Raw genomic sequence first — 24,310 nt, 5'->3', positions numbered from 1 at the left:
TGGTGAACCCACGACGCTAAGCATCGGGATCCGTGGTGTAACACTGAGCTAATCACTCATGCGTGTTCACCAGCCTGCTGAGGAGAGGTTTCAGTGTGAGAATGAGTTCACAAAAAAGTTCCATACGCATGTTGAGCAGATTAGCATGCTAAGCTAGCTTAATGCTAATGTTGCTTATGACGTGGTACATCCAATCTTGGCAAAATAGATATCCTCGGATTGGATTTTACATGACACAAGGAATCGATAGACACAAATTTTTTGATTTTGTGACAATGTTCACAAGTTACAGACTCTGAACTAACTCTGGGTCGACCTTGTTAAATTTGCGACGTCATAACTTTTTTTTCCAGTATAGCAAAAAAATCGTAACAGTACTTCCATGCGAAAAACAACTTCTGAGATATCGTTAAAATCGGCATAAGCCAAGGAATATATTACATAAAATAAATACAAAAATCAAGCAATGTTAGCAAAAGTACTAAGCGTTTTTCATAAAACAATGATTTCTCTGGAACACTAGGTTGGGCTGAGATCAAATTTCTCAGGTACCTTCTGGCCATGCTAATGATGATCCGTACCAAATTTGGTGAAGTAGTTTAAAAGATATAGTTTAAATAGTTAAAAGATATAGTTTAGATAGTTTAAAAGATATAGTAAATTATGACAAAATTCAAAATGGCAGACATGTGGTACATCCCATCACGGCATGATGCAAGGAATCCATAGATATTATGATTTTCTGACAAACTGTTAAGTTATTGGCCAAAAAAATCAATTTTGCATATCTCATGACCCGTAGGTGGCGCTATTCCCAACTTTGGCATGGAACCTAAGAACATGCTTCCGATGAAGTGTAATTTTCGTTTCGATTGATCAAACTTTGGCCGAGATTTCTTATTATATAGCCTAATAATAATAAAACCAATACAATAGGTGCCTCAGCTCCTTCGGGGCTTGGTCTCTAATTAGGCTACTTAATTAAATGTCATAATTATATGATGTTAAAAAGTCGAAATCAATTAAGTAACGTTAGACTTAAGTAAAAGTAGATAGTTTTAGGTCGTATGAGTAGGCGAATTGGGACGCAACATTACAGTCTATGCGGACTTTACAGTCTAGAAGCCATAGTAAACTCCGTAGTGGAATTCGAGCGGAGTGGTTACGTTTTGTGTACAGAGCGGTACAGAGTCGCTCCACTCCACTCATATTCGGAACTCCAGGCCTGTTTTTAGTCTCTTATTTGTTTGGCTATGCTATTAAGTTAGCAATAAGTTTGATGCTAAACGCGCGATTTATTCAGTAAAATTGTCGTTATCTGCTTATTTCTAGAAATGTAACTTTATTACTTTATTAACGTTACTAAATATCAGCCGGTGGTTAATTCCCTACAACATCAAACGCTATGGAAACATTTATAATGCAACACATTAAAATGATGTACCCTATAGCTAGTAAGTATATCCTATTTATTTGTTTGTTTATCATAGATTATTTGATATTTAAAGCCTAATGATTATGACCCATTATTACAAATAAAATCGCAAGTTATTTGTTTGTGCGTATATGTTTTTCTTTATCATCCGCATGTGTTGAATCATCTTTAATAAAATGCAAGATATTGAGATAAAATATCTCCCTTCATCGAGTGTCAGGGGACAGCAGGGCTCGTTGCATCCGGTGCGCAGGAGGGGAGGGCCGCTGGCGTCTGGCGTCTCCGCATCCCTGTGCTCTATCATCTGAATGAAGCATCTGGAGGAGGGAGGTTTTTTTGTCAGATCCTCCAGATAACCAGGTTCCTGACTGTCTCTGTCATTGCATATAAATCATGGGGGACACATTGCCTGTCAGACTCCAAGAGAACTAGGCTGGAAGAGAAGGCAACAAGCATGATTTTACTCAGACTGTGTGGACTCCTTCTTGCATGCTCAAGACTAATAGGTGAGCTGAGATTTAATTACCTTTAATTCAATTTCTCTGTTTCATATTTACTTGCTTTTTGGATACAGTGGGCCCCAAATATGTGGGTACCTAGATATTAATTAAAGCACATATTAATATTACAATTTCCATTTTTCATATTATTATTTTTTTGCTGACAATATCATGGTAACACTTTACAATAAGTTACAACATTAGTTAACTACTTTAGTTCAAATGAATTAAGAATGAACAAGACTTCTTCAGCATTTATTGATCTATATTAATGCTAATTTGAACTTTTACTAATACATCAAAAATCAAAAGTGGTGTTTGTTAACATTAGTTAATGCACTGTGAACTAACATGAAAAAACAATGAACAGCTGGATATTTATTAACTAACGTTAAGATTCACATGTTTTTTCCATTGTTAGTTCCTGTCAGTAAATACATAAAGTAGTGTTAAATAAAGAATCTTTACTGTTAAGTGTTACCAATATCATTTGTATTGAGAATGTTAGATTAAATCAGAAAATATTAGCATTTTCAGAAATGTGAATAAATATAGCTATTTATCCTTGTTGTCCTTATCGCCTTTTACATGTATTTATTAATTTGACTTTACCTATTTTTTCTTTATTGATATATTTCTCTTGCCATGAAAATCGCCTCAGATGCTGCCATGGCATTAAATTAATCTAGATTTAACACAATTATTTCAACAATTACAGATACTTTGCAGTGATAAATGTGCTTACACTTTCTCATGTGAAGGAGAGATCATGTTTCCCTTTGAAAAGAAAAAGCATTACATTGGTGCTCTGTTCTTTGTAGCTGGATGTCTTTAATCACCTACGCAGGAAGAAATATTGCATTGTAAGGGAAGCCGGTCATTTCCAATGTCCATTCTTTTCCTCGTCATCTGTCCAATAATAGAAGCAGAGCTATTTGTGGTTGTAACGCAGTAAAACAGTGCTTTGGCTTGAAAATAATCAGCATTGCCAACTGACTGGTTTCACTGATAAAACTCATGTACAGTGTAAAAATTATTGTTCATGATAAGTGGAATGTGTTTCCTTTTATTTTAGATGCTAAAGTAGCAATCATCGCTAGTGACCCAGATGTGAAGGTGGGAAGCAATGTCCTGCTCTTGTGCAAAGGTTGGTGTGTTTGGTTGAACGGACACAAAGAATGACCCCAAAATATATACCTGGACACACTTAGAAATGTCTTAATGGCTAACAAAATATCAAACTCATGTTGTTTGGGGGACTTGAACTAAGCTGGTCTCAGTTCTCCTCAACTGTCAACAATATATGAAGAGTTCAGATGCAAAAGCCTCTAAGTGCCATTTCAAATTTTCTTATAAAATGATCATTTTTATCAAGCTTAGATATTCAAGTTCAGTAATTTCACTTGAATGACAATTAATAGGTAATCTTCATTGCAATTTAAGTAAAATTACTGAATTTAAAATATACAAGCTTGATAAAAATGATCATTCTAGAAGAAAATTTCAAATGGCACTTAGAGGCTTTTGCATCTGAACTCTTCATATATATATATATATATATATATATATATATATATATATATATATATATATATATATATATATATTTATTTTTGTTTTTATTCTTTTTTTTGGTTTGCTCTGAATTACAGTAAATGCCACTTAGTTTGATGTTTTGTTATCACTGTAAAAAAGACTACAATCAACTTTTTCAATAAATTTTAAGTACAATCAACTTGGATGTTTAAGTAATTTCAACTTAAATTACATTAAATTGACCTTAAAAAATGAGTTAAATCTTGCATAACTTAAAAAATAAAAAAAGATGAAAATCGCTGTCATAACTTATTGATCATCATCATATTGTCAATTTTTTTACAGTGTATGTAATGCACTGACATTAATATATGTCCAAATATTTTGGGGGCCTCTGTATATCACATAACAGTCTGTACTAGTCGAAACACAATTTTAATATCAGAGACATACAATGTTACTGTCATAAAATAACCAATAAGATTTTATTTTCTATTCTTTTCTGTCGTTCTATACTGTATGCTGCGGATCAGTTGATTCAGAGGGAGATATCAGTTGGTTGAAAGATGAGGTAGAGATTGATGAAGATCGCCATGAAGTCAAGAAAAATGACGAGTCCTCGAGTTCACTGAACTTGAAGAACATTGAGTTAGGTGACAGTGGCACCTATTCCTGTGTGTTTGAGAATGAACACGGCATTACGAAGAGAACGGACTACCAGCTGTATGTCTACCGTAGGTTCCTGAAGACTCGTAATGTTCTGTTATTTTTCTATGAAGCACTGAATCTCCATAATGATTCTGATGTGAAATTCTGTCCTTCAATCAGAAACACCGGACTTTGGCAACACTATGAAATTCCATGAATTTCTAGCGAACCAGACAGTGACCATTCCCTGCTTCGTCTCTGGGAAGCCCGCTGTGGAGATCTACTGGAACCGGAACGGTCGCATCGTGAATGATGACGGTAGGGGTGGTGGCCATGCTGCAGGTTCTTCCAATTATTTATGTGGTATGGGGCTCTCCTCACCTTCCAAGCTCTCTGTGATGAATGGCAGGATGGCTATGGTGGACGAGTCGTGATGGGGTGGGAGGGGCCTGTGCATTCGTTTTCTGGTCGATTTGCAACCAAATCGAGTGATGTTTTCTCGCTAGTTGTCGGGTAAACATGGGTGAACAGTTTGGTTTTGTGTTTTTTCTTCCTGTCTGATAGTGGGATTGAGACCGTAAGAAACAACTCTGAAACATTCAGTCTTGCCCCATTTCAAGTATACGCCACCTAAAACCGAAATAAAAATAAATTAAAGTTATATAGAAATTAAGAAAAACTACAATTAAATAAAATATTTTAAAAACCTAATTCAGCCACCATTGACAACCATATAGAGGAACAATTCACCCCAAAATGGAAAGTCAGTCATTATTTGCTCACCCTCACATTTCTCCTTTGGTGTTTGTTTGGATGTCTTCTTGCACATTTTGCGAATGTACAGTGAGTGTCGCTAACAGCATTCAGCAAGCCATGCATATGGATATGCTCTGTGGTAAAATCATGCACTATGGTAAAAGTGTTTTGAGGTTGACTAAAAATGAAAATTACTAATCATTAATTAGTCACCAACATGTCGTCCCAAACCCGTAAGACTTTCATTCATCTTCGGAACACAAATAAAGATCTTTTTGGGTAAATCTGAGAGCTTTCTGTCCCTCCATTGACAGATACGCAACTGAGGCTTCATGAAGAGATTGTAAAACTAATCTATATTAATTATTGGGTTTAGTCAAAATTTTCTGAAGTGACTTGATCGCTTTATATTATGAACAGATTTCATTTAGGCTTTTATTCACATATAAACATTGATCAACGTGGTAAACCGAAGCTCAAGCATGTGTTCTTGCATTGATGTAGCTTCGTAGTTGCATAGCTGTTAATGGAGGGACAGAAAGCTCTCAGATTTCATCAAAAAGATCTTCATTTGAGTTCTGAAGATGACCAAAAGCCTTAAGGGTTTGGAACGACATGATGGCGAGTAATTAATGACAGAAGTTTAATTTTTGTGTGAACTGTCCCTTTAATTGTAATGATAATTTGTCTGAAAACTGAACGGGAGCAAAAGTTGTTGGTGTTTTACAGCCTCTAGTGAAACTGCAGTGAATTAATATCAATTTGGATGTTTGTTTTTTTACCCCCCCAATGAGGTACATTGCAAAATAATGACATAATTTTAATTTTGGGTGAGCTGGCCTTTTAAGAGTGTGCGTGTGGGCTTTTAAAGGCTTCGTCTCATGATTCTAAAGTAGTAACATTGCATCGTTGACACTGATCATGCTCTTCTCTTTGTACAGGCCAAGGTCATCTCAAAATCCTGCCTGATAGATCCCTGCAGATTGTGGGGATTCAGCCAGACGACCGTGGAATCTACACATGTGTAGGCAAGATCAAGGGACGCCCCATAACAAGGGAACTCCAGATTTCTGTTGTTGTTAATGGTGAGGACGTAGAGGAGCTAATCATATATGTTCTTCTTAGTGTGGCAAGAATATGTACCCTAAAATATCTGCCTTAAATATCCCATTCTCCAGAGCCACCGACCGTACTGATTCATCAGGAGAGAACGAGTGTGTCTGCCGGACCCAATACCAGTGTGTCTATAGTCTGCCTGGTCAAAGGAGTACCCACTCCAAATATTTCATGGACACTGTATGTATATCAAGAGAAAATGCTATAATTTTTATTCATGCTTACCTATCATCCTTAGTCTCAGTCTCAATCTATTTTTGAAATCCAAAGTTTGTCCACGATATGTTAAAAATAATCCATCTAGACTACTTAAGGCTCCATTTCAAAACTTAGTGAGCCTCCATACCTCCATAGGCAGCATCAAACATACCTAACAAAACTATTTTTTAAATGTCTAAAAAAATCTTGGTTATACAAACGTTAAAGGACCCCATAAAGGGACATGGTGATAGAAAAAATATAATATACAAATATTTCAATGCTTTTGTGTTCTTTTTGCATTTCCCTGAGAAACTTTGCTCAAAAGTTTGCATAATTAATTATTTTTGTATTTAAAATATTGTATTAAATCTAGTAAAAAAAAAAAAAAATACTGTTTTTCCCATAAGTATTTCTATCATGTTGTTAGTTAAGCAGAATGGTGATGTTAAACTTATTTAAATCATGGCAAGGCAGCTCACTAGGTTTTGGAAAAGAGCCTGTATGTGTTTATTCGTATTTTTAGTCTCAGTCTGTGTTTGTATATTTGGAGCTTCCTTTAGTCTCTTAGTTGTTATTTCTCCTCCCATGAGTATATTTGTGTTGTAGCGATGAACAATAGTGGCAAAAAGACTGAATTTTTTGCATCTCTCCCCTCAGCCCTTCCACCTTTGACGACTCGCGTTACAAATACAACACTGATAAGAGTGCGCTCACCATCTCTGCAGTGACCAGGAGCGATTTTGGAGACTATATCTGCACGGCTAACAATAAGATCGGGGAAAACAGTGCCATGTTTAATCTGGATGTCTCAGGTGAGACAAGGCCCTCTTGGAAGACTCAAACCTTGAATAAAGTGATGTGTTTGTACTTGGCTGAAAGCATCGAATAAGGGCAGTTGGTCTGCATAATATGTTTTTAACCAATACCAAAACCCAACATGATATCAATTGTCACTATTTACGATCTTAACGACTTGTTCAGGTCTGTATGGCCAGTAAGCTCTGTCAGTTAGCCCATTCATGTTGTAAAATGATAAATAATGGACTTTTTGGATGGCGACATCCATTTTTATGATCCAGTCAATCAATTCCCGATGGATAAAATCAAGACCAGCGTCAAATCAAATGGGATGTGAATGTTGGCTTTAAACTGCAGTAAATATATCTGCTTATGGCTCAACTGTTTTTTTTTTTCTTCCTTTTTTATCTATTTTGTTTAGCCAAGGAAACCTTTTTTTCTCCCTTGAAGTCAGATGTTTATTATAGTCGCAAACACAGATACGGGGAATGTGATCCCATGCAAGCATCACATTGACACTTTCCAATAGGCCAGAACCAAACAAAACTATTGTAGGATAATGGAAATATAAAATAGACTTTTTATACACAAATACATATCTGCAGTAGTTGGCGTAATTTGTATTTTGTTATTTTGTGGTTTAGCTTTCGAAGATTAGTTTTGTTTCATTTTAGCTCGTTCTGTTGATCATTTTCAGAGCGTCCAACTATAGACTTGGATCCAAGAGAGCTGACCATTATACCAGGAGAAACTGGATCTGTGCTTTGCAATGCCACAGGACATCCAACTCCAACCATACAATGGGTCAAGAAGGCAACCCAAGAAAAAATGGTGAGGAACATCTAAATATCTTCTCCATTTCCATTGGTTTTTGCAATTGAAAAAAACTATTAGCTTTGGAAATATGTTTAAGGCAATCAAATCTTGTCTCAAACCAGTGGGAAAACATGGAAAATGGATTATAATTAGATTTTAATTTTCTTTGACGGTAGTGACGACAACGAGGGATTCTGTATCTACAGGAAGTGTGAGCCATGTGCAGTACTTTTCTGTTCGGTCTTAATTATCTCTTCCTGTCTCTTATTGTCTTTCCTGTTTGCATGAACATGTGTGGGCAGACGAGTGTGGAGAGATCTGAGCTAATTTTTGAAAATGTAGTGCCCTCTGATGGTGGCGTGTACTCCTGCATAGCCAGCAACATGGTGGGCACAACCACTGCAGACTTCCAGCTGATAAGTAAGGCTCTTTTAGTGGCTTCAGGAATTTGAACTCCAAGAATAAGTCTGTCTTCACCATACATGTATACATATGTATATGTGTGTGTCTGTGAGAGAGAGAGAGAGATAATTGAATGATATAATGATTAATATAATATATATATATCATATATTTAATGTAAATATGCATCCTTGATGATTTCAACAGTTCTTTGCCATCATTCATTACATTTGATAATGGTGAAGTTAACAAACTTTATATAGACCATTTTGCAAGATGTAAACAACACTGGTCCAGAAGCACTTCCTGTTTCAGTTTTTTTTAACACTATACAAAAGCTGGGATAAAATACAACCAATAGAACATGTAAAACTGAATCAAAAAGTTAAACAGTTTTCTTTACATGTGAAATAAAGAAAACAGTTACAAACTGAAACAGGAAGTGTTTCTGGACCAGTGTTGTTTACATCTAGCAAAATGGTCTATATTTATTTTCGGCATAAACTTTCTATATTGCTTCTTCTCATTAATAACTTCTCTCCCTCTCTCTCACAAGCCTGGCCTGGGACACCCGCTCGGTTCAGTGTGACCCCAGGGTCCTCATCTTCTGTCCTCATCCAAAGTGTCTCGGTGCAGGATGGAGGGTCCTCCATTACCCAGTACATCCTTCAGTGGAAGAAACCGTCCGAAGAAACCTGGAGTCAAAGTGTCGTCAAGCCCACAAGTAAATAAGTGACTATGAGAAGTGTGGTTTGTATTGTGATGATGTTTTTTTAAATTCAAATATGTGATGAAAAACGTACATTTGTAGATCCCCTGCTGATCAAGGGCCTTGAGCCGTACACAAAGTACTCAGTTCGCTTGGCGGTCAAAAACTCGCATTACCAGGGGAACTTCTCCACAGAACACATGGTCCTCACACAGTCTCAACGTGAGTATCCTCTCCTGTCTGTTCACTTAATCTGCTGCTTATCCACCATTTTTGATGTTGATAGCTATTATGAATATCTATCTATCTATCTATCTATCTATCTATCTATCTATCTATCTATCTATCTATCTATCTATCTATCTATCTATCTATCTATCTATCTATCTATCTATCTATCTATCTATCTATCTATCTATCTATCTATCTATCTATCTATCTATCTATCTATCTATCTATCTATCTATCTATCTATCTATCTATCTATCTATCTATCTAGTAATCTAGTAATCTAGTAATCTAGTAATTAGCACATTTACCATGTTGCAGAAAATGTTAAAACATCTGCAGATTTTTTGGTCTACAGTCCAAATATCAGTTTTTAATAATGATAAGACATTTTATTGCAGTTGCTGTCATGTCATGCTGTCATTCTTGTCATGCATAAATGCCTGTTTGCTCATCACATATGTTCATGATTTGCTTTCGCTGCCCATTCTTTCTCATTCCTGCTTGACGATGACCATTCTCCATGCATTACGACCTGCTCCTGGTCCCGGGGCCCGTCCATTGCCTTATTCTGACCTTCCTTTGTAGATGGTAAATCAACATTTTGAATGCATACATCTCCAGTTGATAGGCTAAAACACAAGCCTAATTGTTCACTGTGATATAGAAGTGTGAAAATGAGTTTGCCTACATGATTTCAATGCTGAAGAAAGTGGAAAACATAGTAAATTCTCCTTAAGGTTTTCTTCAGCATGAAATAAATGTTGGTCTGCTGATATCATGCATCTATACTGTAGTGAATGATTTTGGAGCTTATCCACTGGATTGTAATACTCTAATAACTTAATATGATATTCACATTGATTTTAATGTTCTGTTTATTTGCCCATGGCTAGTTTGTGAAAATATTACAATCCTTTCCTTTAAACTTAACAAAATCAGTGTGAGAGTTTGAAAGCTTGGTTCTTTAATGTGAATCAGTTCACACATTTCAGTTCAATGCTTCAAAACACTGATTTAGTGATTCATTCTTCATGCTAGTCTTCCTTGCGAATTCGTATGTAAAACATGCATTTATTATTTTTTAACTTGATTTTTACTGTATTTTAGTTATTAAATTAAACATTTTGAATAATTTAAGAAATTACCTGTTTAAGAGCAAATTCATAAATATCAATATATAAACCACTACCATTCAAAGGTTTGGGGTCATTAGGATAATGTTTTTTTAAGAAATGAATACTTTTATTCAGCTGCATTAGGATGCATTAAATTGATCAGAAGTGACTGCAAAAACATGCATAATGTAACTATTATCGATTTCTTTTTCAATTAAATACTGTTGTTTTTACTGCTATTCATCAAAGAATCCTGAAAAATGGTTTCACTTTTTTCCAAAAAAATATTAGGTAGAAAAAAACCTTTCTTTTTTTACATTGATAGTGAAATGTTTCTCGCTCAATAAATCAGTATATTAGAATGATTTCTGAAGGATCATGTGACACAGAATGATGATAATAAAAATTCAGCTTTAGATCACAGGAATGAATTACATTTTTAAATATATAATCAAATAGAAATCAGGTATTTTAAATGATAATAATATTTCACAATATTACTGTTTTTACTGTATTTCTCGTCAAATAAATGCAGCCTTGGTGAGCATAAGAGACTTACAAAAACATCTTACCAATCCCAAACTTTAGAATGTTAGTGTGTGCATCAAATATTGTCGAAATAAGATTGAAAATATCATGATGAAAATTCACCCAGCCCTAAGATCAACCTGTTACACTATTTCTTTGTTCTCATGTTTCTTCTTTCCCTCATTTAGGGGAACCCGACAGTCCCGTTCTGTCTCTGAACGAGAAAAAGTTGGAGAAGAACTCCGTCTCCATCCCCATTAAACAGCTGGAAGACGGAGGCTCTCCCGTCCTACACTACGTTGTGCGCTACAAAGGGGTCAGTCCGAATCACTTTATCATATCTTTCATGTTTTTTTAAAATTAAATTTGTGAAGTACAAGCCTTATATCAACGTAAAATGTGCCATTTCGAATAGAACAAGGAGAATGAGGAATGGACTGAAAAGGAAATTCCTGGAAACTCCAGCAGAATCCAGCTGAATGATCTCCAGTACAACGCTGAATATCAAATGGAAGTTTATGCAGTAAACCACAACGGCTCCTCCAGCACTGCCAAAATTAACTTCACCGTCCCACAACCTGGTAGGATTGATTAGAGCCAGCCAAATATTATATGCTTAAACAAATGCAAGCTCAACTGATTCCCCTTTCTCCTGCAGTCAGTCAGCCGTTGCTTGGGAAAGGTGGTGTGGTGGGAATAGTAATGTTCATCTTCTTGCTGCTGATGATATCAGTAGATGCTTTCTGTTGCTACACCAACCACTGCGGCCTGCTTAATTTCCTCGCTCGTAAACAATTTGGACACAAAGTGCCAGAGTCTAAAAGGATGGATGAAGAGGCGAATAATTCAAATGGGTAAGATAACTTTATCCTTCGATGTTTGTGTTGCAGAGATACACAATACGATTGTTCTTTTCTATCCTAGTTTTCCTACAAAGAGCCATGTTAGACCATGGTGATTGCATATAGTTCTTTTAAAGGAATAGTTCACCCCAACATTTGGTCTCTTGATTTCAAAAGACAATTTTATACAAGAAAAGTGGATGCAAAAAAAAAAGACAAATAGATAAAATTATAACTTTAATCTCCAAGATCTGTACATATGTCCAAAGTCTGAAAAGTCCTTGCATCATTTTTATTTTTGGGTGAGCTATTCCTGTATGTACAGTATACACACACACCAAGATGTGCAAAAAATTGTCCGAAAAGTATAAATAATTGAATTAGTATAAAAAGAATTCAGTTATAATTGTATTACTCACTGTTGTGAACTTGAATTTATGTCATGATGGAAACAACAAAAATGAAAACATTAAAAAGCCGATTATAACTGAAATGATGACAACACAGCATTATGGTTGACATAATTAAGGTTATTTAAAGTGTAATGTAAGACAAACTAACAATGAAGAATAAAATATCTTTGCATTTTTTTCAAATATTGGTTAATTTGTATTCTGATTGGTCAATAGCTGTGCTTTATTCATGATAAAACATGGCTATGACCGCTTCGCCCAACGGTTCTCTTTATCACTGCGCAACACCTTAGCAACCATCCGTATCTAAGGAAACACTGCTGAGCCCCAACTAAAGACAAGTGCATCGAATACCAGCACAGTGGAGCCAATTGAAATGAGACACATTTAATGAACGCACAATAAACGGAGATGTTCAAATAAATTTAAATAAACAACTATGAAAAAAATGTATCTCGTTAGGCAGCATTCCAGGAACTAAATTAATAACATAAATAAAATGTATAAAATAGGCTACCAATCAAAATATGTGCCCTTGTGTTTTATTTATGTGAATATTTAGTAAGGTTTATTTTTAAGTGCAGAGAGAAATTAACGTAATAAACGAAAAATGAATGTTAATTGTCTTGTCTTGTGTGAGGAAATATTACATCCTGTGTTGTTAAAAAAAAAAAAAAAATTTTGAGAACTATGTTTTACTTGAGCTTTCATGGATATTACACATTGGAACATTGTTGCTGTTCACGGTCAGGCACTATTTTTTTCTAGCGGAAGGAAGGATTTTAGTGATTTTACTTCATGAAAGTTGTACTAATACATATATATTTTTTTTTACTTTATTATTTTTATTGTGTGGTAAATGTTTTATAAAAGAAATAAGGCACTCGAGACTAGTGCTGTATCGTGAATAAGTCACGGTACAGTACAGCCTCTATATACATACATGTATATACATTCATGTGTAAGTGTCGCTTCCAGTGTTTTCTAAACAATGTTTTCCATCTATACGTCCAATTTTCAAGGTTTGCCTTTAGACAGATCTACTGTTTGCTGTGTGTGATTTCACGGCTCTAAGCTTCAGTCCTAATGTGTACTTTGATACAGAGACATGAAGCTGAGCGGTCTAACGCTTCCACGAGGCAGCATCCCAAAGCTTCAGGCACCCAATGGGGCAGTGAATGGCGTTCATTCAGAGGTCACGTGTGACAAAGCGCCTCTTACCAAATTCGAGTAGGTGCCAACCTCAAAGGGCTGAATGCAGCTGGGCATCAAAGCTGTCATTCACAAAAAAATGGCATGTGGGTTTTGTGTATGCACCCAGACTTTAAGGAGACCCAAAAGAATTACCATTTTGTCATCATTTACTCATCCTCAAGCTGTATGTGACTTACTTTAGGAGAGTTAGTCTGAGCTAATTAGGGTACGTTAACACGACAATGCTTTTTTGCATACAGACGACAACATTGTAAAAATGATCCCCGTCCACGAAAATGACTAAAAACACTGTATTCTTCTGCCAGGCCAGTAGTTGGCGATGTCACTTTGTAAAGAAATACTACGTGCTGCTAGCCTGGCTAACGCCAGACCACGTATCATTGAGAATGAGACGTGGTCTGGAAAACACATCTCGTATTTGAGGCGTGGTTTACGAATGCCCAGAGCCGTATTATTGGGTGTTACGAATGTCTATCAAATGCGCCTGCTCATAGCCAATCGTTTCAATTATACCAGATGACATATGTAGAGCGACAGAAAATTAGACGAGAAAGAAGACGATGGGACACAAATGCTGTATCTATCAAAAGGTATTTTCGCATCTGCTGCCAAGATGGATCCATAGATATAAACAAACTGCTTCGGTGTCGCATGTACGTCGTCATCGTCTTGCCGCTCCCTCCCCGTTCTGTGATTGGTTCCCTATCTCAGGCGAAAATTTGGTTCATGGTGTCCAGGCTGCCTAGCAGCGTGAATAAAATCGCGCCGCGGCAAGGCAGCTTGGGGTCATCGTTTTCACAAATTCGCATTTTTGTGGTGACGATAATGGTATTGTTTTCAAAAAGCTGCTCGTTGAAGCCCGTTTTCAAAACTTTTCATTTTCAGGCCTTAAAATTGCACTATCGTGTAATTAAACGGTCAAACTGCATAACATGTTTTAAGTTTTTAGTTGAAAATGGTGTCGTTTGTACAGATTCAAAAAACATGAAATACCATTAAATAGTAAACAATGAGTAAATGATTGCAGAATTGTATTTTTTTGGAGAACTATTCCTTTTAGCCATGATGTAACTTACTCATATTGCCATTTCTTTATCCCATGTCCCACAAGTTTTATTATTTTCTCTATTATCAATTCCCGCTGAAAAAAATAAAATAAAATAAAACCATTCAGCTGCCTAATTAACCCAGAAAGCAATTTTTTGTATTCTTCTGTCATTTGCACTGTAGAAATAATGATATATTCCCTCTTTTTTGTAGGAAGAAACCAGAATCTGATGATCCAACAGGAGAGGCGTAGAAGAAGAGATTTTACAGGAGAAAATTTAAATTCACAGAGTGAAGAAATTTCACACAAATCTCGAGATATCCGATTTTGAGTTTAAGGGTGAAGTGTGTCTTTTATCTTTTTTTGTGTGTTAAAATACTATAGATAATCCATTTGTAGTCAATGAAGGTTTAAACACTATGGCTCTGCGGTGCTATGAAAACATTGCTGTGTTTGTTTGAGCATCTCGACAGGCCCAAGATAGCAAGACCGGCTCAACCAATAGTGTGAGATTTGGGGCGGGACTATCTGTTTGGCCGACCAATGACCGATGGCGGAGTTTTTTAAAAGATAATAAAAATTCTAGCACAGAAATGGCACGCTTGACCTTAAAGTGATGTAGTCCGGAACAAATATCATGAAGATGACTGTTATTTGCAGGAACACGTTCGAGATTTAGATTATGCTTGTTATTAAATGTAGGGTGTTGAAAGCATTATCAGTGTGATCTAGCACAGTAGATAGTGTACATGACAAACGCTGCTTGAGCTGAATGTATGTGAGCAGATAAATAGTATAATATGATGTTGATATTTTGAAGTATAAAATGAATGTCATAATGGGAGTATATTTCTTAGATGCATCACTAGTGTTAATTTATTTTGCATAGTACTTATGCTTGTAAAATCTTGATTAAAGGAGTTTAAAGGGTTTTTCATCAGGATAAGTTAATGGTGACAGAATTTACATTTTTATGTGAACAATAATAAAAATGACCCATTTTAATATAGATATAACTATATTTAAGCATTTTATTTTTTAACAGTGTTATTTCAAAATCATATATTGTTACATAAATACATAATGTATGTTTTTGGGGGGGTCAAGCAACGTTAATCGTGGATGTAAATAATGAGATGCATGCAAAGATGTACATATAGATTTATTAATACTTTTTTACCTTCACTGTACATTGTATATATTATTTCTTTAATGCTTTTATATTCATTTCAATGTTTGAACTATTTCTTTTAAATAAAAAGAGAGAAATATCTACAACGCCTGGTTACTAAAGCTCATTATTCATAGAGATTCAGTCACTCTTTATAACTAAGAAGGCTGTAGATCACGACATCACGGGTGTTGGAAAGTGGTCTAAAAAACAAACAATAAAAAAATGTATTAGACAGTTTTTTTTATTTAAAATGATATATATATATGATGACTGAACCCATCATCATCAGGCTGGTGATGCACTATTTATTCATTACCTTTCTGAGTTTGATGACGGTAGCATAAGATCTGCATATATCAGGTTGGTATGACTTTTTTCAGACTTTGGTGATTGTCTCAGGTTCTCATAGATATCCTCTGTGACAGTGACTGCTGGTGCCTGATCAAATATAAAACTAGATATTGATTCATTTCCACTTTTGACATTCTTTCAACTACACATGCCATCTTACTCTCATTAGAGTATTAGACTGTCTGCTTTACATTTGTTTTATTTTGATGCTCCCCAACAGGCATTCTACTGACTATAAGTAACTTTTCAACAGACATGCAACTCATTAGTTTGGAACTATATGTCAAATAACTCTTACTGGTAGACTGTTTGGTTATTAGGTTACTGTATCAAAGTTACTGTTGGCTCGTCGTTTCCACTGAGTGGTACGGTACGGTACAGTTCGGTACGCAATTATTTGCGTTTCCACTGTCAAAATTTGTGAATGGTACCAAAAAGCCGAACCGTACCGTACCACTTTTTGGGTACCCTTCCGTAGCACAGTGAAAGGGTACTAATGGTGCTTTTCCACTGCATAGTACGGTACGGTTCGGCCCAGTACGCTTCGACTCGGCGCGGAACAGTTCGGCTCGCTTTGCGTTTCCACTGCAGTAGTACCCCTTCAAAGTGTGTGGGACTGATCGTTATTTGCGCGCGCCTCTACTGCCATGACATCATCTTAAAAGCGCCACATTTTCAAACCCACAACACAGGAACAATGGAGACTATCGAGGGGATGGTGTTCCTGATTCTCGGTATGTGGTTGTTTTTAACTGCTAGACGGAAAAATGTGTTTAAAATGAGGCTGATGGCAGCAAAACAAAAATACTGCTAAAAAAGTGTCTCGTGTCGCAAATCCAATGACGCTAGTAGTGACGCTGGTAGTGACGATTCTGTCTGACCAATCAGTGGTCTGCAGTGTTTCACGTCACATTTTAGTACTGGTACGGTACGCTTGGAACCTCAACAGACAGGTACCATTTAAAGCGACCTGAAGCGAACCGTACTGTACCGTACCATGCAGTGGAAAAGCACCACAAGTGAGCCGTACCGAACCGAACCGTACCGTACTATGCAGTGGAAAAGCGCCATAAAAGGTGGAGCTAGACTCACTGCAGAACGCTGATTGGTGGACAGAGTATCTTCACTCGCGCGTGCTACAAGGGCAAGAAGCATACAGTTGAAATATAATTCTACTGTTATTTTGTCACGAAATGTAGTTGTAAGAATTTCTCAGGCGAGAAAGTGTTTTTTAAAGCTCAAATCTGTGGTTTATTTATAGATTTATGATCATTTGACTGAGATCCATTACAAGCGATCACCGGACGCTCGCGCTCGTGTCCCCCGGCCGCCTGGAACAGCCTTTCCTCGGCTAGTCGTTCTGATGTTTGCCGCTGATTCGGACGTATCTGTAGTGGTTAAACATGAGATATAGTTCGTCTTGTATAAACCTAACAGGCTATCTTTGGTCTCGTGAATCTATAATTCGTTCCCTGGCCAATAGTTTTGGCAGAAGGCTACGTGAAGTTTCATATCTTTCGGCGCTGAATTTATAGCCTGACTGAATTGTTTCTTTATGTTATTAAAGCTTTACTGTATATCTTTTTGTACCTTTTACTTATACTTTTATAATGGCTATTATTGATAAAACTGAAATTCAACAAAAAGAGATAGTTTTGTCATTTTTTTTTATTACAAGATCATCTGTTGTTTATTGCAACATTTGTACCAATGCGATATGCAATACATTGCATTACACATTGCCTGGAATATGTTTAATATTTTTACATTTAAACGAAAAGAGGCCGGGTTGTTTTATATTTAGTTTTGTTATAAATATAACGTTACATACATGCAGTGAATATAATCAATAGGCTATGCGTTGCCTGAACCACATTTATGTGCTTTAGAATGTTTAAAATGTATTGAAATGAAATCGAAAAGAAGCAGAGTGGTGTTTTATAACATATTTCGTTTTATTGTTGCCTAAAATGAACATACAGAGATAACCGCAGTTGCAGAGCGAGCAGAGCGCCGCGTTCAAGAACGCGCTGTTCCATTAACAGCATTACTGGACTCCCGTCCTCGGGATCATTCTCCTGAGTCGGACTTTGCGTTGGCTTCTTGGAAACGCCTAATGCCCGCGCTTGTTTCTAGTGACAAACATGCCGAGAAGCAAGAACAAGATCTGCTGTCTGTCATCCATTCTTGTTTACTATGTCACTTTCTTCGCGCGAAAATTACGTCGATCGCTTCTTTCCAGCATACCACGCCTATCAAGTAAGGGTACTGTTGGCGGTGGAAACGCAAGCCTGATCATGAGCCGCGTTTCCACTGCCGGGCCAGGGCCGGGCCGTGCTAGTGCGTGCCAGGGCCAGTCGCGTTTCCACTGTCACTTCCGGGGCTTGATCGGGGCTTCCTCAGGGCCAACGGCCAGGATTTCTGGCCCGTCGAATACCTTGGGCCAGAGGGGGCCAGCTCGGGCTAGAGGCGTGCTCAAGGTAAAAGGCGGAGTTTATCGGTGTTATGGAACGTTATGATCTGAAGCAAGATGCACATAGGGGTGTCCATGTTTAACCGTAAAATTGCATAACAGTTTAATTTGAACTGTAGGCCTATGCCAAATGCTGCGCAAAAATATGTAGGCTATAGGCTACATATCGACGAATTTTCAGATATTTGTTTAGATTTTTTTGCCCCTTAAACATTTAAAATATTTGACAAATTAATATGAAAAAAATATATATATTTTACTGGTTTTCTGAGGCCAAATTAGAACCTGGAAATGATATTTTCCCCGCAGTGCTGAATGAGAAGAGCCGTAACCACAGCCTACAGAAAGGGGATTTATGGGTGATTTATAGGCTATAATAAATGTGTCTGATAATAAAATAATATAAAATAACGAGGCATTAATTGTTTATTAATAAACTATTGTTTTCTAAATGATTTTCGGCTAAAAACATATCTCTATCTCCGGATGCACATTTAGAGAGAAATTAATTAGCTACATAATTACATAGTCAGAAGATATTGGCTTTCGATTCGAATTTGTTCGTTTTAAATTGGACATTTAAAGCTTTAATCTAGACTAAAGCTTTAAATGTCCAATTTAAAACGGAACAAATTCGAATGCGGTGGCTGTTTCAGGTCTCGCACTTCAGTTCACAGAGATCATGAAGCGCGCCTTGATTAATTGTTAAAGCACAACGTTTTCTTGTTATTGTGAGTTTACGCAAATAAATGTATTTGCGAATAATGTATTATTATTTTCTGTATGACCAGAAATGAAAGAGTATTTTAAGTTGTTTCCACTGAAAGAAATGCAATGAAACTGCAAGTGTTCACATGGGCGTCTCGCAGCCATCAGTGCATGCTCCACACACACTGGATATGCGCTGATATGCGTCAAAAATATTGTGTTTATTTGTGCTCTGTTCCTTTTTTGGATAAAGGCGTCTTCTACATATGCAGCCTAATAAAATGTTACAATAATGATGATGATGGTTATTATTATTATTATTATTATTTGCAGACACGGAGTTTTTGTGAAATGGACGTTTTGCTTATTTTCAATTGGCAATTTCAGTTTGAAGGGTGATGGAAATGCGGCTTTAACTGCTCCGTACTTGCTGCGTTTTATTTCTATAAATTAATTTCGTTTCAAATGGGGTCCAATCAGTTATTAAAGGTGTTAAAAAATTAACTCTGTATATGCACCGAGTATTAACCGATGGGCCTCGGTTAACGGTTAATGAATAACTTGAAAACGTGCCCGCAGCCCTACTTGTTATATCGCGCAAAAAATCGCTGCTTGAAATGGAGAATCGCCTGTACTGGTCTCGGGACACTATTGCAGCCACTACGGCAGGTGAGTTAATATACATGCTATCTTCCTAATTTAAAAAATAAATTAATTCATAATACCCGCTGAAATGGGTTGGGTTTTATGACGTTTGATCCAGAAAGGCGTGTTAGGGGTGGGGTCTGGGGCAGCGCTGTGGGGCTACTGGCCCGGCAGTGGAAACGCAAACCCGGTGCTTGAGGCCCGAGGCCACTAGCTCGGCTCGGCTCGCTGTTAGCTCTGGCCCAGCCCTAGCCCGGCAGTGGAAACGCGGCTATGGTGTACCCGACCCGACCCGTACTGTAGCCTACTGTACCGTACCGTACCCCTCAGTGGAAACGAGCCATAGTAGGCCTATGTCTGTTGGGGAGCATCAACATATCAGATATTAAGCAGACAGTCTACTTATACTCCGACTACTATGTTGACATGCAGTTGGTGGACTGTCGAAATAAAGTGTAACCATATTTACAAGTGCAGAGGCATCTTGCTTGTTTAAAATCAGATGCATTGTTAATGTGATTAAATACCTGTTCTGTGTGCAGCTTCTTTTGTGTTCTCTGTTTCCTCCTGTAAATATGTGAACAGATTTGCAAATAGTTTTACAATATCAATATATGACGTGTTTGCCTTCAAAATCCATAAAATTAAGATAAGTAATTATAATATTAGTTGTTAATTCAAGATGATCCAAATACCACACTCTATAGCCACAAGATTAAGAAACAATGATTTGCGTAAATCGGTTAGCTATAGCTGCTATAGTGCAAGACGTTGTGTAAGATTGAGATTACCAGATTAAGATTACTAGAGCAGTGCAAAACTGAATGCAGTGATGATGATGATGATGATGATGATGATGATGGAAAGTGATGAATGATCACAGCAGGGCTTGTGAAATATGTGGTGTAATTTCCACAAAGTACAAACAGTTCCCATTTAACTCATGAACTGCACGTTCTCTTAGAATTTCAACATAGGCCTAATGTTTATCCACTCACCTTATAATAAGAAACAGGACTAACAGTACAGCTATTACAAAGAAAAACACAGCTGTTGCAGTCAGCAAGATATGTCCATTACTAGTAGGCACTGTTGAAACAAACAAACAAAAAGTTTGGGTAAACAGTCACCAAAGTTACAGTTTAACATTATTTTTTACTCAAAATTACATTTTAAAATTGGAAAACGTTTCTGGACACCCCTCACATGATATTTCTTTTTTTTTTTTTAAATATATAAATATCAGGCAGTATCCAATATACTGCACAATATTTCGTAAGCATTAAAGGAGTAGTTCACTTTTAAAAAAACTTTTGCTGATAATTTACTCACCCCAATGTCATCCAATATGTCCATGTCTTTCTTTCTTCAGTCGAAAATAAATTAAGGTTTTTGATGAAAACATTCCAGGATTTTCGCCATATAATCGACTTCAATGGGAACCAAATGAGTCAGTCCAAATGAGAGTTTCATTGCAGCTTTAAAGGGCTTTAAACGACACCAGACGATTAATAAGGGTCTTATCTAGCAAAACGATCGGGCATTTCAAAAATAAATAAAAAAGTGTTATAAGCTCAAATGGTCGCCTTGCTCTGTTCTGTGATGAGCGTTCGTGACTCTCCTGTTCGAACTCGTTCATCAAAATGAACAAATCTTTTTTCGAGTCATGACTCGAAGGGTCCTAGATAAGACCCTTATTCATCGTCTGGTGTCGTTTAAAGTCCTTTGAAGCTCCACTGAAACTCTCATTTGGGCCTTGAACCGTTTGGTTCCCAATGAAGTCCATTATATGGAGAAAATCCTGGAATGTTTTCATCAAAACCCTTAATTTCTTAAGAAAGACGTGGACATCTTGGATGACACGGGGGTGAGTAAATTATCAGCAAAAGTGAACTTTTTTTTAAAGTGAACTACTCCTTTAAGCCAGTATTTCACTTCCAAACACAACCTAAGACTTCATGTCTTTCATTGTGAATATTCTATTACCTTTGACATTCAGTGTTATGATTGTAGAGTTTTGAGAACCCATGTCATTTTTGGCTGTGCAGAAGTACTGTCCATCATCCTTCTGACTGGCAGCTTTGATGGAGAATTCACAATCAAATCCTATAGAAGAGATGTGTGCATCTCTGATCTTAAACCAGGTGTAGTTTGTCACTGCAGGATTGGCGTTGCTCTTACAGATCAGAGTCAGGGAGTTTCCTTGTTCTATCTTTCCAGATGTCAAAATGGTTATTTCAACATTCTTCGGACTATCTGTGGGGAGAAGCAACAGGATCTGTATTTGTAAGAGAACTTTGAAATATGTGGTGCAGTTGAAATGAGAATGAGATGTTGCCTAAATATGACACAATTATTAGTGAAATCAATCTTCCTCATTTTGCCTAATTGTCCGTTTAATGTTTACAAATGGCTTCATATTTCGACGATGGTATTCTGTAAGATATATTTTACATTCTGAATCTGATTCTTACAAGACAGTTTTTCTCTATTCTTCGCCCGTTTCCTTCCACATTTGTTGTACCATTGTTTTCCTGCCACCGCAGTGAAATGCGCACACATGAACTGCAGTGACGTAACTGTGACGTCTACTCCCGATTGGTCCATTCGAAATCATTTGTAACATTATGAAGGCCTTGACAATATTGATCAATTGCATGTGTTCTTGTTGAATAAAAGTATAGCATATTCATTTATTTTAAACTAAATCTTACGGACCCCAAACTTGTATATTCGGAACAGTCTTTGCATCAGAAGTGTGTCTATGATGATGTCTTAAAATATTACAAACTTAGACAGCTTACTAGGTTTTTATACAAACCAACCCAAGGATGTTTTTTTTTTTTTTTTTTTATAGCCCTGGGTTAAATGTAAACTTACATCTCACATCAAGCAATATTTCATCTGCTGAAGTTGGTCTGCTGTTCTTCAGACCACAGGAGTAGTTGCCAAAGTCATTGTGCGAGACAGAAGAGATTTGAAGCACGTGCTCAGTGGCTTGAGGAAGAAGAAGCTGGTTTTTATACCAGGCAAACGCCTCTTGTTGCGGAGTACAGGTTTCTGTGCTGCATCTCAATGTCACAGAGTCTCCTTCATGGATGTGTCCATTCACATTTTGACTGGTCACAGTTACTCTGAAAGGTAGAACTGTTAGAAGTGGTGTAGATTAATGAAATGTTACCAGAAAAATATTTAATGGTCAACAGTGTTAATTCCATCCTGGTCTATGGTGGTGGACCGGCAGAATTTAAAAATTAGAAAAAATTGGTCATTTCATTTACCTGCTACATCAAGGTTTATGCCACCCAATCCAGTGAACTTTCCAAAAAGATTTGTTTCAAAGCGAAAGAAATATTTTCCTATGTCACTTTTGGAGACATTGTGTAATCGCAAGGAGCAGTTTTTGTCTTGGTTTGCATACGCTGTTCTGTCTTTGTACAGTTGGTCAGTATCTGCCGGATTTGAGTGATAGACAAATATTCCCTCCTGTGATCCGTCTTGTTTCTGATAATTTCTTGGTTTGAACCATTTTGCAGTTTTAAATGTGTATCGATATGGATAATCAAATGAGCAGGTGAAATCCACAGATGATCTTTCAAAAACACACATGGAATGAGGTTTGTATGAAACTGACCATAAAGCCAAAACAGCTGAAACACACACAAAAACACACACTGCTCTAATCATTGCTCCAGATGAATCTAATAGACAATAAAAGATCAGATTTGACCAACAAGTACAGCAGTAAACTCAGTAGTCACTCACAGTAGTTAAAGTTAATTTCGGGGTTTATGACCAAATAATTTAAATGATATTTATGGTCATTCAATAAGTGTTATCAGTATCCCCTTCTAAAAAGTTTGAAAACAGAAATTTTGACATTACAAAAGAAATATCGTTTGTCTAGGAGTTGAAAAGATAATTTAGTCAATAATACATACATATATAGGCATATATATATATATATATATATATATATATATATATATATATATATATATATATATATATATATATATTTAAAACTACTCAAATAAAACAATAACTCACCTGATAGAGGCAGCTGCAGTAATACGCTGATGAAAAACATTAGTTGTCCCTTCAGAGGTTTTGTCTGACTAAGAAATCACTTGCTACCTTAGATACTCAGTATTTCCCCACGATAGGCCTAATATACTTAAGCTTGCGTCAATAAACGGATATCCTTGCTATGTGGAGAAAACGTCCTTAAATCAGTGCTTGTACTTTAATTCCATTATTTTACGCTTTAATGATAAAAAAAACACTGTTAGAGCATGACTGTCACAGTCTTTCTTTAGTCTAACAGTTTTTGAGGATGATTTTTACACTAAAAATAATTTAAACAGGAACTCAATGATGCAACAATTCAATAAATTTGAAGGTTGATGGAAAAGTTATTCTCAGTTTTGCCCACAATACTGCATTTTTTCCCAGTATATAGCGCCCTCTGCTGTCAAGGCAAAAGAAGCCTTATAAAATTCTCAATATGTTCATCATTTACCCGAACAGTGAAATTAACCAAATTAAATTAGTTTATTTCAATCAAATATTGCTAAAATATCAACATGCGAAGATTAGTTTTAGTGTTTAATCTCTGCTTTTTTTTCTAGGAGTTGTAGTGGACTGGAG

The 24,310-nt window shown here is 36.5% G+C and overlaps 2 protein-coding genes across 5 annotated transcripts; one reads left to right on the top strand and one right to left on the bottom strand.

Moving 5' to 3' along the window:
* The first annotated feature begins 1,657 nt into the window (after positions 1-1,657).
* On the top strand, positions 1,658-15,587 carry ncam3 (neural cell adhesion molecule 3). 3 transcript variants are annotated; one of them, XM_089117981.1, is made up of 16 exons: positions 1,658-1,941; positions 3,011-3,082; positions 4,005-4,205; positions 4,300-4,482; positions 5,817-5,960; positions 6,054-6,171; positions 6,850-7,004; positions 7,688-7,821; positions 8,109-8,226; positions 8,765-8,932; positions 9,020-9,139; positions 10,980-11,107; positions 11,207-11,372; positions 11,450-11,645; positions 13,151-13,276; positions 14,522-15,587. In XM_089117981.1, the coding sequence occupies exons 1-16, from the start codon at positions 1,890-1,892 to the stop codon at positions 14,559-14,561; spliced, it is 2,121 nt and encodes a 706-aa protein (XP_088974107.1). In that variant the 5' UTR covers positions 1,658-1,889; the 3' UTR covers positions 14,562-15,587. The 3 variants fall into 3 exon arrangements, with proteins under 3 accessions (XP_088974107.1, XP_088974106.1, XP_088974105.1); XM_089117979.1 differs by having other exon boundaries at positions 1,799-1,941; positions 4,300-4,437; XM_089117980.1 differs by lacking the exon at positions 13,151-13,276 and having other exon boundaries at positions 1,797-1,941.
* On the bottom strand, positions 15,557-24,253 carry cd22 (cd22 molecule). 2 transcript variants are annotated; one of them, XM_039650804.2, is made up of 8 exons: positions 23,711-24,123; positions 22,942-23,310; positions 22,541-22,807; positions 21,647-21,916; positions 20,659-20,749; positions 20,188-20,227; positions 15,800-15,921; positions 15,557-15,683 (listed from the first exon to the last, which is right to left on the bottom strand). In XM_039650804.2, the coding sequence occupies exons 1-8, from the start codon at positions 23,748-23,750 to the stop codon at positions 15,626-15,628; spliced, it is 1,257 nt and encodes a 418-aa protein (XP_039506738.2). In that variant the 5' UTR covers positions 23,751-24,123; the 3' UTR covers positions 15,557-15,625. The 2 variants fall into 2 exon arrangements, with proteins under 2 accessions (XP_039506738.2, XP_088974108.1); XM_089117982.1 differs by lacking the exon at positions 22,942-23,310 and having other exon boundaries at positions 23,711-24,253.
* Positions 24,254-24,310: the final 57 nt, after the last annotated feature.

Source organism: Pimephales promelas, chromosome 12 (genome assembly GCF_988280905.1).
Source record: "Pimephales promelas chromosome 12, fPimPro1.hap1.1, whole genome shotgun sequence".
NCBI classification, from domain to species: domain Eukaryota; kingdom Metazoa; phylum Chordata; class Actinopteri; order Cypriniformes; family Leuciscidae; genus Pimephales; species Pimephales promelas.
Note: the sequence above shows the minus strand (reverse complement) of the source record. Positions and strands in the feature narration are given on the sequence as shown.

What these genes read in the sequence shown, in the direction of transcription:
- ncam3 (XM_089117981.1), top strand. Translation starts at nt 1,890, where the DNA reads ATGATTTTACTCAGACTGTGTGGACTCCTTCTTGCATGCTCAAGACTA. An exon ending in TGCAGACTTCCAGCTGATAA is followed by an intron (nt 8,227 to 8,764) that starts GTAAGGCTCTTT and finishes CTCTCTCACAAG; the next exon opens with CCTGGCCTGGGACACCCGCT. An exon ending in GCGCCTCTTACCAAATTCGA is followed by an intron (nt 13,277 to 14,521) that starts GTAGGTGCCAAC and finishes TCTTTTTTGTAG; the next exon opens with GAAGAAACCAGAATCTGATG.
- cd22 (XM_039650804.2), bottom strand. Translation starts at nt 23,750, where the DNA reads ATGTTTTTCATCAGCGTATTACTGCAGCTGCCTCTATCAG. An exon ending in CATAAACCTTGATGTAGCAG is followed by an intron (nt 22,808 to 22,941) that starts GTAAATGAAATG and finishes CACTTCTAACAG; the next exon opens with TTCTACCTTTCAGAGTAACT. An exon ending in CCGTCATCAAACTCAGAAAG is followed by an intron (nt 15,684 to 15,799) that starts GTAATGAATAAA and finishes TTTGTTTTTTAG; the next exon opens with ACCACTTTCCAACACCCGTG.